Source organism: Nomascus leucogenys, chromosome 11 (assembly GCF_006542625.1).
Source record: "Nomascus leucogenys isolate Asia chromosome 11, Asia_NLE_v1, whole genome shotgun sequence".
NCBI lineage: Eukaryota > Metazoa > Chordata > Mammalia > Primates > Hylobatidae > Nomascus > Nomascus leucogenys.
The window spans coordinates 106816335-106834533 of record NC_044391.1 but is presented as its reverse complement, the minus strand read 5'-3'; the positions used below and the strand labels follow the sequence as shown (position 1 = coordinate 106834533).

General features: G+C 40.3%; 1 protein-coding gene across 4 annotated transcripts in view; it reads left to right on the top strand.

Annotated features, from left to right (window-relative positions):
- The window catches only part of IGF2BP2 (insulin like growth factor 2 mRNA binding protein 2), a 183952-nt gene that overhangs the window by 137030 nt on the left and 28723 nt on the right, over positions 1-18199 (top strand). For 2 of the 4 annotated variants that reach the window (XR_004032359.1, XM_030822945.1), the window contains exons 6-10: positions 610-882; positions 2989-3123; positions 13935-14057; positions 14414-14549; positions 17145-17273. Coding sequence is in view for 2 of the 4 variants with exons in the window: in XM_030822945.1 (XP_030678805.1) it covers positions 610-882; positions 2989-3123; positions 13935-14057; positions 14414-14549; positions 17145-17273 (796 nt within the window). In the remaining 2 variants the exon portion in view is untranslated. The remainder of the gene's footprint in view (positions 1-609; positions 883-2988; positions 3124-13934; positions 14058-14413; positions 14550-17144; positions 17274-18199) is intronic. The other 2 variants (XR_004032360.1, XM_030822946.1) reach the window with 1 other exon arrangement.

The window sequence follows — 18199 nt, the reverse complement described above, 5'->3', positions numbered from 1 at the left end:
AAATCAATAGAATGTTAAACAGTCATTAAAAATTATACTGATACTGCAGTTGAGTCGTGTAAATTATACTGAAAGGTACTTAGTGACATTGAAAAATGTTTAGAATATTAACTATTTTTTAAAGGTTAGAAAATAGTATGTGCAATATTAACCCATTTTTATAAGCAATAATATGTTTATATTTAAGAAAGACAGTAAAGATAGTGGATTAGGATTTTATTTGCACTTACATATTTCTGAATTTTCAATAATATGTATGATGATTAAAATGAGAAAAAAAGAGTCATAATTTTTTTTAGTCATAATTTTATACTGATATTTATAAGAGTTTTTGATAAGGGGGAAATGGCCTTGAGTGGTGGAGAAACCAGGCTGTAATGTTGGATATGAAGCCTGACCAGGCTGATCCGTTGTGATTACTTGTTTAACTGTTAACCGCAAGCCCTGAGGGAGCAGAGATGGTGTCTGTCTTGCTCACCACTGTATGTTCAGTGCCTGGCATGGCACCATATAGGCGCCTATTAAATGGGAGTGAATGAACCAGTCTTGTGGGAGGGTCTTTCTTAATGTTGGTTTCTGACGAAGCTCCCCTATGCTGCTGCCTTTCAGAGCCATGGAGAAGCTAAGCGGGCATCAGTTTGAGAACTACTCTTTCAAGATTTCCTACATCCCGGATGAAGAGGTGAGCTCCCCTTCGCCCCCTCAGCGAGCCCAGCGTGGGGACCACTCTTCCCGGGAACAAGGCCACGCCCCTGGGGGCACTTCTCAGGCCAGACAGATTGATTTCCCGCTGCGGATCCTGGTCCCCACCCAGTTTGTTGGTGCCATCATCGGAAAGGAGGGCTTGACCATAAAGAACATCACTAAGCAGACCCAGTCCCGGTACGTGCCTCTGGGGCTTCCTTTGCTTCCTTCTGAGGGGTCCCCTGCGTGCTGGTGGGTCTCAGCCACTCTTAGGTCACAATTGCTTATATCAGCAGTGGGGGGCTGTGCTGTAAGAAACAGTGGCTTCTTTCAACAGGACTACTAACAGACTAACATCAAGCTGGGGGCTGTGATAAGCTTTCATGCTGAGAGGCTAAAAGTTCATAAAGAGGGTACTGATAACCTCACAGCCAGGACTGCTCCCGTAAGCGAACTAATGCTTATGGATGCATTGATTTCTACAAAAACAGAGGTGTGGGGCTCTGTGGGATCCTAGAACCCACTCATCCTAGCTCTTCCTCTTCCCCTGAGTCAGAGCCCCGGGGGTGGCCATTCTTTGTGACCACATAGGTAGTCTCACAAAGAAGTGGGTGAGTCACTGCCACGTCAAGCAAGAAATAAAGCACACTGGCCTTCTGTTTAGTTTCCTCCCTGTTCAAGGAGACTAAACTGGTTGTAAGAGTTGGAGTGAATAAAATGTCTTACGGAATTGTTGATTTTTATATCTTCCTAAGACTGTAGCATGATGTAATAAAGCAAGCTCAGGACTTGAAAACAAAGACTCCTGTTCAAGTTGTAGCACTTTAAATGGTTTTATGATCTTGGAAAAGATGTTAACCTCACTGAGCATCAATTGCCTCTTCTATAAACAGAGGGTTCTGGCCGGGCACCCTCTGTATTACAGAGGCTCATCCCTGAATCCCAGCACTTTGGGAGGCTGAGGCAGGGGGATCATCTGAGGTCAGGAGTTTGAGACCAGCCTGGCTAACATGGTGAAACCCCATCTCTACTAAAAATACAAAAATCAGCCAGGTGTGGTGGCTCACGCCTGTAATCCCAGCTACTCGGGAGGCTGAGGCAGGAGAATCACTTTCCATCTCTAAATAAATAAATAAGTAAATAAATAGAGGGTTCCTGTCTGTTTTGCAAGGATTATTATGACAATTAGCACAATCAGGGAGATTGAGTGAAATAATTAATATGAAAGTACTTAAATTGCAAAGCACCCAATTACTGACACATAGTAATTATTTACATGGGCTAGTACAGTTTATTCAGGTCATTCAGTAAGTGTCTTGTAACCTGAAAGAGAAATGCTATTTTCTTCAGAACGTCTTATTTATCCCCAAATAATAGACACAGATATGGATGAGTCTGGAGTGCCACATCTTAGAAGTGAGGAAATAGAGAGGGAAGTTACTGTTTGGTATTCCTTTTATTTTAAAATCAGCCCTGGCTTTTCCTTCAAGTTCACTGTGAAAGTGACTTTTATGTATGTCTTTTTGTTCCAAAAATTGTGTAAGGTGGCTTGAAAAAAAAATGTAACAAGTTTAAATAGAAGTGGGGTTAGCTCTCAAAGTGTGTGCCCATTTTTTAGAAGTCAACCAAAGACTTGGCTCTAAGCTTTCTAACAGCCAGAGTAAAAAGGATATAATCAGTTATGTAATTTTGAAAGTTAACAAAAACAGGTAGGACCACAACTACCCAAAGAAGTCTGATAAAGTCATCAAGCTTTTGAGCCATTAGTCTTAATGGCAGGCTGCCAATGGAAAGGAAACCAAAAACTTAGAGAGGCAGAGAGAGGGCATGCCTCTGTTTTCTATCCACACTCAAATATATAAAGCTTGCGTGAATTTGGTGTTTGGATTTGGATTAACATATGGCTTTTAAAAGCTGCAATCAGTTCAGAGACCGGCACTGTGCCAATGTGCAGTATTATCCTTCTCACTTTACTCTTCACTTCTGCAGTCATTTGAAAGACTACACAAAATACTTCATTTACCAAACTGGCTTCATTACCGAGTTGGCTTAGTGCCTTTGTCCTACAGCACTCCTGTAAGAACCGTTCCCTTCTAAGTGAAGCTGCAAATAATTAAAATTTGGCACAAGACCCCCTGCACTGCTTGCCTCCTTCTTGGAGAATGGCACTGATTGCAAACGTGCTGATGACGCCTCCTTGTCTGTCTGTGTCCTTGCTGTACATTGGTTGGTGTGACGCTTTCTTGGGACTAGGGTCCTATCCAGATGACCTTGTAATCATGGCTCCTGATTCTTTTCCTAAAGGGTAGACATCCATAGAAAAGAGAACTCCGGAGCTGCAGAGAAGCCTGTCACTATCCACGCCACTCCAGAGGGGACTTCTGAAGCATGCCGTATGATTCTTGAAATAATGCAGAAAGAGGCAGATGAGACCAAACTGTAAGTTTGCATGCAATGCCCAGAGCACTCAACAGAGAAAAAGAGTAGATTCTCCCTCATTTAACCGAAGAGGTTTTTTCTAAAAACTCCAAAACTGTTACTCAGTAACGGAGGCAGGGAGGGATTATGTTTAAGAAATTTGTTCCCAAGTAGAATACAGTGGGAAGTAGATCTTTTGCATTTACAGTATGGCTGTCTCTCCACTTGCGTGTCTCTCTTGGTGATTTTAATGCTTCTATCACCCATTGATAGTAATTACTGGGAGGAACATGTAGACTCATGCTGTCCAATAGAACTTTCTGCAATGATAGAAAAGTTCTATATCTGCACTGTTCAATAGGTCAGCCACTAGCCACATGTTGCTATTGAGTATTTGAAATGTGACTAGTACAGTGGAGGAACTGAGTGTTTTATTTTTACTCACTCAGAGTTCAGTAGCCATGTGTATAGCTAATGCCCATCGTATTGGACAGTGCAAGTGTAGAATGCATATTGTCACCAAAGCTATCATTTATTGTCCTGGAAAAGGTTTCTCCCACCATGCTTCTAAACTGTTTACACTCTTAACATTGGATTACATTTCCTTAAGTAGTAGAAACATGGCTGCTTTATTCTTCTTCCACTTTTTTCTTCTATCTGTCCTTCCTCCCACTTCTTCCGTTTTTTTTTTTTTTTTTTTTTTTTTTTGAGACAGAGTCTCACTCTGTCGCCCCAGGCTGGAATGCAGTAGCTCAACCTCGTCTCACTGCAACCTCCACCTCCTGGGTTCAAGTGATTCTCCTGCCTCGGCCTCCCAAGTAGCTGGGATTACAGGCATGCGCCACCATGCCCAGCTAATTTTTGTATTTTTAGTAGAGACAAGGTTTCACCATGTTGGCCAGGCTGGTCTTGAACTCCTGACCTCAAATGATCTGCCTGCCTCGTCCTCCCAAAGTGCTGGGATTACAGGCATGAGCCACCGTGTCCAGCCCTTTCCCCTTATTTTATGAAGTAATTATAGGATTCCACAGTGTAATGAGGGTTGTCCCAGTTTGAATGGCAAATACAGTTCTTACCAAACAAATTGACTTTGTATTATAAATGAATGAGTGGTGATGAAATAGATAATACCATAAAAATAGACTTTCATGCTGGGTGCAGTGGCTCATACCTATAATCTCAGTGCTTTGGGAGGCCAAGGCAGGAAGATGGCTGGAGGCTAGGAGTTTGAGACCAGGCTGGGCAACATAGTGAGACCTCCATCTCTACAAAAAATTTAAAAAATTAGTTAGGCATGGTGGCGTATACCTGTAGTCTCAGCTACTCAGGATGCTGAGGCGGACTTGCTTGAGCCCAAGAATTTGAGCAATGAGCTATGATTGCATCACCACACTCCAGCTTGGGTGACAGAGCACGATCCTATCCCTAAAAGAAGAAAAAGGAGATTTTCAGTTTGGCAAAATCTGTTTGTGGGTAGCAGTGGCAGTTTTATAGAGAAGTAGTGAGGGATGAATCAAATAATGTCAAACATGAGTGTTCCAAAACCAAGAAGATGTAAATGGTCCTCAAAAGAAGAACATTACAAATCTATTCTTGGATTTCATAAGAGACTCTGTCCTTTCTATTATGAATTATTTATTCTACTTGGGCTTTTGAAATCCCCCAAATGCCACAGTTTAATTTGAAAAAGACATTTCTCATACAAGTTCCTGGGAACTTAGTAAATAATACCTTTCTGGATTCCTTTGTTTTTTTTTTTTTTTTTTGAGACGGAGTTTCACTCTTGTCACCCAGGCTGGAGTACAATGGCACGATCTCGGCTCACTGCAACCTCCCGTCTCCCGGGTTCAAGCAATTCTCCTGCCTCAACCTCCCGAGCAGCTGGGATTACAGGCACCTGCCACCACACCTGGCTAATTTTTGTATTTTTAATAGAGACAGGGTTTCACCATGTTGCCCGGGCTGGCCTCGAACTCCTGACCTCAGGTGATCCACCTGCCTTGGCCTCCCAATGTACTGGGATTACAGGCGTGAACCACTGCGCCCAGCCACCTTCCTTGATTCTTCAACCTAGGTACAACTTAATAAAATTCTGAATTAGTCAGAAAGACTAATTTACAACTTGGGATTTTATGTTTTCATGTAGAGCCAAGATAGAGTTTGAATATCTTAGAAAAAAAATTTTTAGGTGCCTACACTGTGCTAATCACTGCTGGAAGTTGAGGCTACAACCATGAGCAGGACTTGGTTCCTGCTTTTTTTTTTCTTCCCCACATACCATTTTTTCACCCATTGGTTCCTGCTTTGATGGAGCAGTCCAATGGGAGAGACACTCATTAAACAAATAGTGAGTAATTACACCAATAAGTAATTAAGTGCAGCTATAAGAAATGCTACAGTGAGGCTGGGCGTGGTGACTCATGCCTGTAATCCCAGCACTTTGGGAGGCTGAAGCGGGTGGATCACTTGAGGCCAGGAGTTTGAGACCAGCCTGTCCAACATATAGTGAAACCCTGTCTCTACTAAAAATACAAAAATTAGCTGGGCGTGGTGGCACACGCCTGAAGTCCCAGCTACTTGGGAAGCTGAGGCAGGGGAATCTCTTGAACCTGGGAGGTGGGGGTTGCAGTGAGCCGAGATCACGCCACTGCACTCCAGCCTGGGCGACAGAGCGAGACTCCATTTCAAAAAAAGAAAAGAAAAAAACAAAGAAATGCTACAGTGGAAGAATGTAGTATCCAATGATAACATGAAACTGAAGGTCCTGATGAGGGTTTTAGGGGGACAAGGATTTGGGGGTTTCAGAGAATGCCTCCCTGTGTAGGTGACAGAGCCCTGAAGGGACTGAATAAGAAGTAGAAGATGTAGGAGAACAGAGATCCTAAACTTTCTTTTTGTTCATTTACCAAACATTTATTGAGCACTCACTATGTGCCAGGCACTATTCTGTGTGCCAGGAACTCAGCAGTGAACAAAGCTGACAAAAATGCCCACCCTCTGAAAGTTACATTCTAATGGAGCTTCTTCAAGCACCCACTTTATTTTGAGGCAGTAGTAATGCATCTGTTAGATGCTTTTAGTCTCAAGCAACAGAAAATACAAGTGGTATAACCAATAAGAAAAGGATGTCGTGTCACATAACAAGAAGTCCTAAGGCACACGGCTCCAAGGTCAGTTGAATCATGGGCCCAAAGACCCAGGACGTTTTTCTGCTTTACGTTCCTCAGCATGTCTCACGTTCCGTTGGTTATAATAGGATGGCTATAGTGATTTCAAATGTGCATTCCCACAAAAAAGTTACAAATTGAGAGAGAGGGCATCCCTTCCTTGTGTCCTTTTTTTCAGAAAACTTCTTTAAAAGTTGTGGTTAAACAACCATAACATAAAATTTACTGTCTTGGCTGGGCATGGTGTCTCACGCCTGTAATCCCAGCACTTTGGGAGGCCGAGGCAAGGTGGATCACTTGAATCAGGAGTTTGAGATCAGCCTGGCCAACATGGTGAAACCTCATCTCTACTAAAAATACAAAAATTAGCCAGGTGTGGGGGTGGATACCTGTAATCCCAGCTACTCGGGAGGCTGAGGCATGAGAACTGCTTGAACCCAGGAGGCGGAGGTTGCAGGGAGCCGAGTGCACCACTGCACGTCAGCCTGGGTGACAGAACAAGACTCCATCTCAGAAGAAAAAAAAAAAAATTACTGTCTTAATCATTTTTAAGTGTACTTTTCAGTAGTCTTAAGTATATTCACATTGCTGTGAAACAGATCTCCAGAACGTTTTCATCTTGTAAATCTGAAACTCTCTTTTCCCTCTCCCGTCAGCCTCTGGTAATCACCACTTCTTCCTATGAATTTGACTACTCTAGATGCCTCATATAGGTAGAATCATATACTATTATTCTTTTGTGACTGGCTTATTTTACTTCGCATAGTGTCCTCAAGGTTCACGTTATAGCATGTAACAGGCTTTCCTTCCTTTTTATGGCCAAATAACATTCCAGTGTATGTATATGCCACATTTTGTTTATCTGTTCATCTGGTGATGGACATTTTGAGCTCTTCTGCTTCTTGGCTATTGTGAATAATGCTGCTATGAACATGGGTTTTCAAATAGCTCTTCAAGACCCTCTTTTCAATTTTTGTGGATATGTGCCAAGAAGTGAGATTGCTGGGTCATATGGTAGTTCTACTCTTAATTTTTGGGGGAGCCTTCTTACTTTTTCCCATAGCAGTTGCTCCATTTTCCAACTCCACCAGCGGTGCACAGGGGTTTCAGTTTCTCCACATTCTCTCCAACACATGTTATTTTCTGTTATTTCGATAACAGCTATCTTAATAGGTACGAGGTGACAGCTCACTGTGGTCTTGATTTGTATTTCTCTGATGATTAGTGATTGGTGATATTGAGCATCTTTTTATATATTTATTGGCCATTTGTATATCATCTTTAGAGAAATGTCTGTTCAAATCCTTTGTTCATTCTCTAATTGAGATATTTGATTCTTTCGTTATAGGAGTTGTAGGAGTCCTTTATATATTCTTGATCATTGACTATGTATTAGTCCAGTTGGTGCTACTGTAACAGAATACTAAAGACCGGATAATTTATAAGGAACAAAAGTTTATTTGGCTCACAGTTCTGGGAAGTCCAAGAGTGTGGTGTCAGCATCTGGCAAGGGTTATCCTATGGTGGAAGGCCTGAGGCAGAAGCAAGTGCAAGAGACAGAGAGAAGAAATAGGTCCAAACTCACCCTCAACCCACTAATTCACTCTGTGATAACTGCATTAATCCATTCATGAAGGCACTCATCACCTGCTAAAAGTCCTATCTTTCAACACTGTTACAGTGGCAGTTAAATTTCAACATGAGTTTTGAGGGGAATTTGAAACCATAGCAAACCCCTTATCAAATAAATAATTGGTGGATATTTCTCCCATCCCATGGGTTGACCTTTCACTCTGTTGATTATATCCTTTGATGCACAAAAGTTTTTAAGTTCGATGTACTCCCACTGGTCTAATTTTGCTTTTGTTGCCTATGCTTTTGGTATCATGGTGAAACCAAGAAGTCTTTGCCATGTCCAGTATCATAAAGCTTTTCCCCCTGTGTTTTCCCTTAGGAGTTTGATAGTTTTAGGTCTGTTTAGGTCCTTAACCTATTTTGAGTTAATTTTTGTATATGGTGTAAAATAATGGTTCAACTTCATTCTTCTACGTGTGTGTCCAGTTTCCCCAGCACCATCTGCTGAATAGACTGCTCTTTCCTCATCTAGTAGTCTCAGCACCTTATCAAAAATCATTGGAGACTATACGCAGGATTTATTTCTGGGCTGTCTATTCTATTTCATTGGTCTATTTATCTTTTTTATGCCAGTACTACACTGTTTTGGTTATGTAGCTTTGGAATATATTTTGAAAGCCGGAAGTCTGAGCCCTTCAACTTCCTTATTTTTTGAAATCGTTTTGGCTATTCAAGATCCCTTGAGATTCCATATGAATTTTTCTATTTCTGCAAACAATGCCCACTGTGATTTTGATAGAGCTTGTATTGAATCTGTAGCTCACTTTTGGCAGTATAAACGTCTTCACAATATTAAATATTCCAATCCATGAACACAGGATGTCTTTCCATTTATTTGTGCCTTTAAATTTCTTTTAGTAACCTTTTGTGGTTTTCAGTGTACAAGTCTTTCTTTAACTCCTTGGTTAGGTTTATTCTTAAGTATTCTATACTTTTTGATGCTATTGTAAGTGGCAGTGTTTTCTTCCTTTTCAGATTGTTCATTGTTGTGTATAGAAATGTAAATGATTTTTGCATGTTGATTGATTTTTGTATCCCGCAATTTTGCTGAATTTATTCTAACCTTTTTTGTAGAATCTTTAAGTCTTTCTACATATAAAATCATGTCATCTGTGAATAGAGATCATTTTATGTCTTTCTTTCCAATTCGAATGCCTTTTATTTCTTTTTTGTACCTAATTGCTCTGGCTAGGACTTACAGTACTATGTTGAATAGAAATGGGCAGGAGTGGGCATCCTTGCCTTGTTCCTGGTCTTAGAGGAAAAGCCTTGCTTTCAGTCTTTCATCATTGAGTGTGATGTTAGCTGTGGGCTTTTCATAAATGGTCTTATGTTGAATCAATGTCATTTTATTCCTAATTTTGTTGGGTGTTTTTATCATGAAAGGGTGTTAAGTTTGTCAAATGCTTTTTCTAGTGACATGATCATGTGGTTTGCCCCCCCTTCATTCTGTTAATGTGATTTATTATATTGATTGATTTTTTAAAAAATGTTTATAGAAATGGGGTCTCACTACGTTTCCCAGCCTGGTCTTGAACCCCTGGCCTCAAGCAGTCCTCTTTCCTTGGCCTCCCAAAGTGATGGGATTACAGGCATAAGCCACTGCGCCCAGCTCCCCATTAATTGTATGCTGAACAAACCTTCCATTCCAGGAACAAATCCCACTTGGTCGTGGCTTATAATCCTTTTCATATGCTGAATTTGATTTGCTAGTATTTTGTTGAGGATTTTTGCATCAATATTCATCAGAGATAATGGTCTGAAGTTTTCTTTTTTTGTGGTGTCTTTGTCTGGCTTTGGAATCAGGGTAAAGCTGGCCTCATGGAATGAGCTTGGAAATGTTCCCTCCTCTTCATTTTTTTGGAAGAGTTTCAGGAGGATTGGCGATAATTCTTCTTTAAATGTTTGGTAGCATTCTCCGATGAAGCCATCTGGTCCTGGGCTTTTCTGTGTTGGGAGGTTTTTGATTACTGATTCAATCTCATTATTGGTCTGATCAGACTTTCCATTTCTTCATGATTCAACCTTGGTAGGTTGTGTGTTTCCTCTAGAAATTGATCCATTTCTTCTAGGTTATTAAATTTGTAGGCATAAAATTCTTCATAATATTCTCTTATAATCCTTTTTATCTCTGTCGTATTGGTAGTAATGTTCCCTCTTTCATTTCTGATTGTATTTATTGAATGTTCTCTTTTTTTCTTAATCTAGCTAAGGATTTGTCAGTTTGGTTGATCTTTTCAAAGAACCAACTCTTAGTTTTGTTGGTTGTATTTGCTTATCTCTGCTCTGATTTTTATTATTGCCATTTTTATGCTGGTTTTGGGTTTAGTTCTTTTCAAGTTGAAATAAAAGGATGGGGCTGGTGCGGTGGCTCATGCCTGTAAATCCCAATACTTTGGGAGGCCGAGGTGGGCAGATCACAAGGTCAGGAGTTGAAGACCAGCCTGGCCAACATGGTGAAACCTCATCTCTACTAAAAACACAAAATTAGCCGGGTGTGGTGGCACACACCTGTAATCCTAGCGACTCAGGAGGCTGAGGCAGGAGAATCACTTTAGCCCGGGAGGTGGAGGTTACAGTGAGCTGAGATCATGCCATTGCACTCCAGCCTGGGCAAAAAGAGTGAAACTCCATCTCAAAAAAAGAAAGAAAAAGAAAAAATGTTAAAATAAAACATTGAAGAATGATAGCAACACAAAGCCATATGAAAATATATGGTTATCTGGTAAGGGTAAATATTAACAAATATAGTAACCTGTACTGTAGTAATTTTGGTACATAGAATTTAAATGACAAAAACATTTTTTAACTATAAATCTGTGTTAATGGGTATAAAAACATATAAAGATGTAATTTGTGATATTTGGGGATGGGGTAAAAAAGTAGAGTTTTTTATGCAATTGAAGTGAAGTTGTTATCAGTTCAAAATAGGATGCTATGACTTTAAGATGTTTTATGTAATTCCAATAGTATCCACCAAGAAAAAATCTATAAGAACACACAAAAGAATATCAAAGCACATCACTATAATAAAAATAAGCAAAACATAAAGGAAGACAGGAAGAAAGGAAAGAAGGGACAAAAAAGCTACAAGACATACAGAAAACAATGAAAATGACAAAAGTAAGTCCTTCCCTATCAGTAATTAAGTGTAAATGAATTAAACTCCCCATTCTTGGCTAAATGGATTAAAAACAGGATCTAACTGTATGTGGTCTATAAGAGACTCATTTTAGATATAAGGACACATATAGGCTGAAAGTAAAAAGATGGAAAAAGGTACCCCATGCAAATGGTAACCACAAGAGAGGAGGAGTAGCTATACTATTATCAGATGAATAGACTCAAAACAAAACTGTTACGAGAGACAAAGAGGGACATTATATAATGTTAAAGGAACAATTCACCAAGGAGATACAACAGTTATAAATATGTACACACCAAACCTCAGAGTTCTAAATATATGAAGTCAACTTTGAAAGAGCTGAAGGGAGACATAATTAGCAACATGATAACAGTAGGAGACTTAAGTGCCCCACTTTCAATAATGGATAAAACTACTAGACAGAAGAGCAATAAGGAAATAGAATTGGAACAACACTATAGACCAACAGACATACAAGAACATTCCACCCAACAATGGCAGAATATATGTTCTTCTCAAGTGCATGTGGAACTCTCCAGGAGAGAGAACATACAGAACAAATCTTAACAAATTCAAGAAGATTGAAATCATACTATAAAGTATCTTTTCTGATCACAATGGAATGTAACCAGAAATCAACAGCACAAGGAAAATTAGAGAATTTAGCATTTTTTGTAGAGCTTGTCAAGTGGTAATAAAGTCCCTCAGTTTTTATTTATCTGGGAATCTTAATTTCTCCTTTATTTTTGAAGGACAGTTTTACCACACATGGTGTCCTTGGTTGGCAGTTTCTTTCAGCACTTCAAATATATCATCCCACTCCCTTCTGGCCTGCAAAGTTTCTGCTAAGAAATCTGCAGATATTGTTACGGAAGCTCCTTTGTATGTCACAATTGCTTTTCTCTTGCCACTTTGAAGATACTCTATCTTTGACTTTAGACAGTTTGATTATAATGTATGTCAGTGTGGTTTTCTGTGGATTTGTCCCAGTTGGAGTTCTTTAAATTTTTTTATTTGTATGTACATTTCGTTCCTCATATTTGGGAAGCTTTCAGCCATTACTTCTTCACATAAAGCTCTATGCCCCTTTGTTCCCTCTTCTCTTTCTGGGATTCCCATTATGCTTATATTGATCTACTTGGCATGTCTCATAGGTCCCTAGGCTCTCTTCACTGTATTTGTTTATTTTAATCCTCTAACTTGAAGATTTCAAATGATCTACATTCAAATTTGCTGGTCCTTTCCTCTCTCTGCTCAAATCTGCTGTTGAACTCCTTTAACAAATTTTTCTGTTCAATTGTATTTTTCAGCTCCAGAATTTGTTAGGTTCTTTTTTATAGTTTCTATCTCTTTGTTGATAGTCTCATTTTGTTCATGCATAATTTTTCCCACTTTATTTAGTTGTCTATCTGTGTTCTTGTTTAGCTCATTGAGCATCTTTGCAATTATTTTTAATTACTGGTCAGGGAGCATATAGATCTGTGTTCTTTAGAGTCAGTATTTGGAGTTTTATTTTGGTCCCTTGATTGGGTCATGCTTCTCTGTTTCTTTGTATGCCTAGTAAGTTTTTTTGTTGGGATTTGGGCGTTTGAAAAAACAACCACCTCTCACAGTCTCTGTGTACTGGCTTTGGGCAGTGGAAGACCTGAAATCAGCCTAGCTAGAGGTTCTAGGACCTCTCAAACCTTTTCTAATCTCTTGGTCCCTCTGGTGTCTGACTGTAGAACTGCAGTTCTTAAATGCTGCTTGCCTCTCTTTTCAGCAGCTTCTGAACTCTGATGCTGATCCTTCAGTGCTCTGAGTCAGTGACACAAAAACCAGTTTTTCTGGCACCTTCCAGACAAGCCAAAATGTTGTATGCATAATCCAGTCCTTGTTTCTGTCCCAAAGGAGGAGCCCAGCCTTTAGGGTTTCCTCCCTTTGCTCTTTGGTATGCCATGTAGGGGGTGGCGCCTTGAAAACACTGAATGTTCTTACCTTTTTATCTATATCTCCATATATATATCTCCATATATATATATCTCCAATAAATATATATATCTCCAATAAATATATATATATATCCATATATATATCTCCTGTGTGTGTGTGTGTGTGTGTGTGTGTATAGTTGTTATTGTTTTTAGACAGGGTCTTGCTCTGTAGCCCAGGCTGGAGTGCAGAAGTGTGTGATCATGGTTCACTGTAGCTTTGGCCTCCCTGGCTCAAGCAATCCCACCTCAGCCTCCCAAGTAGCCAGGACTACAGGTATGCACCACTATGCCTGGCTAATGTTGTATTTTTAGTAAGGACAGTGTTTCACTATGTTGCCGAGGCTGGTCTTGAACTCTCGGGCTTAGGCGATTGCCCACCTTGGCCTCCCAAAGTGCTGGAATTACAGGCATGAACTACGGTGCCCGGCCTGGAATTCCTCCGTAGTTTACGGTGGACTTCATATTATAGCTTCTCAGCTGATCTTTAGAGTTCTCACAGAAGTATTCTGGTCTATCTCTTGTTCATTTGAGGTGTCTGTGAGGGGGAAAGAGACCTGTGGCTTCCTAGTCTGCTGTCTCGCTAACGTCACTCTCCCTTGTACCTTTTTTTAAGAGCAAGGAGAACATTCGTCACCCAGTAGAGTTCTTGTAATACCCTCATTGGCCAGATCAGCCTCATGGATCCACTTCCAACCAGTTGCTACAAGGGAGTAGAATTACCATGGTTTGGCTTATGTTAATCAAAATTCATGAACTGGGGTCGGTGAGGGACGTGACCTCTCCCAAATCCCATCGTCAATTGGTACCTGAACAAAATGACTTCCATTTATAAGAAAAAAGCAAGGTAATGGTTTCTGGGAGAACAACCATTATACATATCTAAAGTGTTAACTTGTTGCTTGTCTCTTTTAGAGCCGAAGAGATTCCTCTGAAAATCTTGGCCCACAATGGCTTGGTTGGAAGACTGATTGGAAAAGAAGGCAGAAATTTGAAGAAAATTGAACATGAAACAGGGACCAAGATAACAATCTCATCGTAAGCCACTTATTCAGATTACTCATGCCCAATAATGGAACACCTGAGCATTTCGATACGTGCAGTTCATTCATCTACTTTTCCCTAAAATGGGAATATAATCATAAGTGATGCAATTATGTCCATCATCTTTTTAAAAAACACGTAAATACTTACCAGGTGGACATTTTTCACTATGGATGTGATCTAAATCACTAGTAAGGTTTGAAATACAATGGCAGGGATTCTCCACCACACTGTGTTGGGAGGGAATTGAGTCTTCTCCCTCTCTGCCAAAACTTGTTTATGATTTTCTTTTTTTGGCATTTTATTTTTCCTGTTGAAAACAAAATTTCTCTTTTCTTCTCATGGGTCAGTTTGCAGGATTTGAGCATATACAACCCGGAAAGAACCATCACTGTGAAGGGCACCGTTGAAGCCTGTGCCAGTGCTGAGATAGAGATTATGAAGAAGCTGCGTGAGGCCTTTGAAAATGATATGCTGGCTGTTAATGTAAGTCCCTGATGCTTTCTTCTCCGCTGGTTTTCACAAGGCTCTCTAAGAATACTTGTCATTCAGCTAATGAGGAAGTGCCTTAGGATAGGTATGCGGAGTTTTCCCTGACTTCCTAGGATAAAGGCATTAAAATAATCAGGAAACCAACTAGTAAATTATGATAAGTGCACTGGACAACATCACGTGAAGACATTAAAATTGTAACTTTGAAGACCGAAATAAGGAAAAGCTTATGCTATAATGTTTATTAAGAAAAGCAAGAATAACTGCGTGCGGTGGCATGCATCTGTATTCCCAGCTACTCAAGAGGCTGAGGCAGGAGGAGCACTTGAGCCCGGGGGCTGAGACTACAGTGAGCTGGCATTACACCACTGCACTCCAGCCTGGGCAACAGAGTGAGACCCCATCTCTAAATAAATAAGAAAAGCAAGATATAAAAGTATATAAGTAAATTTACAATTACGTAAAATAACATGGATCAGAATGACTGGAAGGCTACATACAAAAATGAAAATAGCTGGCACATTAGAAAAGTGGGATTTTTTCCATGTTTGTAGCCTTCTGAACCTTATGTAATATTGTCCTGTTACTTTTTAAATTTTAAAAATGCATGCTTTAAAGTTAACTTCTGGTTTTCCTCCCTTGCTTGCTGATCTGCACTTTTCGATTGCCTGATAAATGTTGTCAACCAGTTGAGCCTTTAACTGTATATTTGTAGCAGACTCATTAGGTTTGTCCTTCCTGTAATTGCTACCGAATTTTTACTCTTAGTGGGGAGACACCGATCCGGCATTCAAAAAACAAAAAAAAAACTTTTAAAATAATTGGTTATCAGCAAAAGTCCAGCTCAGAGGAGTAAATTTTTTCACTTTTTAATTAGAGTTTTTGGATGTATACAAAAGTGAATAGGATGCTCCAATAAGCCCTCATATACCCGTAATCCACCTTTTGCAGTTATCAACTCACTACTTGTTTTGTTTCCTCCAAACCCTCATCCGTATCCACTTTCCATACCTGTTGGATGACCTTTGAAGCAAATTTCAGACCTGTTAATATTTCTTAGAGAAATAAATGTCGACAAAGCACTCTGTTAGATTAAACCCAGGTCCCTCACTGCAGCACTTTCCGTTGTACCCTCTACTCCAGCCAGTAATCTGTCCCCACCTCATCCCGACCCCCACCTTAGCAGCCCACGTCACATGACAATTATGGGGCGTGATGAGAAGAGCTAGAGCAGGAGACTGCAGTGGGGTCTTCTCCCCATGTTTGGATATATTTGTGGAAGTATCATCTGACAATCTCATTTTCTTCCTGTGGGTTCTTGACATCTTATGGTAAACATCTCTTTCTGTGAACACCTGGAAAAGCTACAGAAGGGCCTGAGTGATTCATACATCTTCACCTGAGCTTACCACTTAGGTTCATTCATGTCTGTGCCAAAGTCACGCACTGGTAGGTGAATAACAAAATTACTACATCTTATAGACAAAATGAGGTAAAGATGGAGGATACAAGCACTGCTATTCCAAACGTTCTAAAAAAAAAAAAAAAAAAAAAAAGGCAAGTTACAGTGTGAACGTAGACAAAGATTAGAAAATGTTAGGAAATTGCTTCGTGTTCAGGGAGACAAAGATGGAAGCAGGTTGGACACAGCCTGGAATGGGTGACCACGTTCCTCTGCCTCTGAAGAGCTGTGTGCCTAAACCCACCCCCAGTCTGTGTGACAATCCCCATGTAGAAATGTAAGATAAGCAAGCAAGCAAGATGATTGCAAAGCCGACAACTAAATAGTAAAGAGACAAAGTTGTAAACCATCCCAAACCTGGATAATGGAGTTTACATATGTGGGAATTCACATCATGTGAAGAATCTGATCTTTCCGTGGATAGAGTTGGAAAACACTGTTAATCCAATTTGTTTTAAACAGTCATTCAACAAATATTTATCGAGTACTTACTATATACCAGGCACTGAGAACACGACACTAAGTAAGACAGTCTCTGTTTGCAAGGAAATTCTGGTCTGAAAGGGGAGGAGGTAACTAAACAGGCTATTCACACACCATGTAATAAGTGCTGTCTTAGGGAAACAGGAATGCTGGAGAGCACATACAGGGCATTCGAGCTGATCTTTGGGATGAAAGAAAGCTTCCTGTATGAGGGGTCATCTATGCTCAGGTGAAACCCACAGGTCAGTAGGACTTAGCCAGGTGAGAAGGGAGAAAAGCACTTCCTTGCCTAAGAAATAAATAGCAATGTGAAGGGGCTCAGGGGTATTTAGGAAACAGGACTGGCCAGGTTGGAGATGAAGGGTTAGCAGGAGTGAGGCTGGCAAGGTGGCTGCCATCCCCAGGAAGAGCCTCATTTTCCATAATAAGATATGTAGACATGCCCAAGTGTGGCAGAGAAGCCTTGAAGGAACACCATGGTCAGGTTAAGATGTGGCACCCACCTCTGATACAGGGTAGGAAGAGCCTGGGCAGAGCTGATTAGGAGACGCTGGTGCCATTAAGACAAGAGAGGGAGGTTGACCCAGGCGTGCGGGCCTCTCTGGTCTCCTCCCTTCATCTTTTTTCTCCATTTCTATTCCCAGCAACAAGCCAATCTGATCCCAGGGTTGAACCTCAGCGCACTTGGCATCTTTTCAACAGGACTGTCCGTGCTATCTCCACCAGCAGGGCCCCGCGGAGCTCCCCCCGCTGCCCCCTACCACCCCTTCGCTGTAAGTAGCTCAGCTTGTGGAGGTTTGCTTATGCGCTGGGCACCTCCAGGCAGCAGCATGACTCTGCTATGTGGAATCAGAACGGAAGCTTTCATTTAAAGGCCATGCTCGAGTAGAGATGAATCCAATATAGGTTAAACTCAGCATTTCTTAGGACTTCTTCCTAATGGGCAACTTAATATTAAACCAGTCCTCTAAACACGTGTTCTTAAATATAGTATGTCATAACTAGCCAAGAAAGAAACTCATAGCAAATTCATCAACTAGAAGCTAATTTATTATAGAAAAGAACTTGTTAGCTCAAATAAGAACATTTCATGAGTGATGGTAATTTATTAAAATATATAGGGTACCTGGATGATTCTTGAAGAGAGATATATACATACATACATGTGCAGTTTCTACCTATGTTTACAAGTCAAATGTATTATTTCTTATTAATAGGCAATTTTTAAAAGAAAATATTACATACATTGTTTATCTCTAAACACTTAGCACAATGCCTGGTATTTAGTAAGTTCTCAATAAGTATTTCTTCACAACAGAAGAAGAAATGTGAATTTTGTGAGTGTTTTACTTATTGCTTTCATTCACAAGCATTATTCAAGATTAGTACATTACCAAATTGGGGCTCAGGATACTTGACAGCTTTTTTTCATTCCTAATTTTTCTCTACGCAGACTGCTTATTTTTAAAAGCAAACTTTCTTTCCCCCAGTGTTTATGCTGTTTAAATGGGAAGAATCGGGTGGGTGAACATGGCCTCAGCCATTCCGTTCTTTTGAGAAGTGCTTTCTGGGGTAGGCTTCACATTGTGTGAATTCCCAGTAGCTTTTTGGGTTATCTGTAGAGAGACAGGATGAATCCCCTGTGCCATCCTGCCAACAAAATGCAGACACAAACTGGCACCCACATGCTGAGTCACAT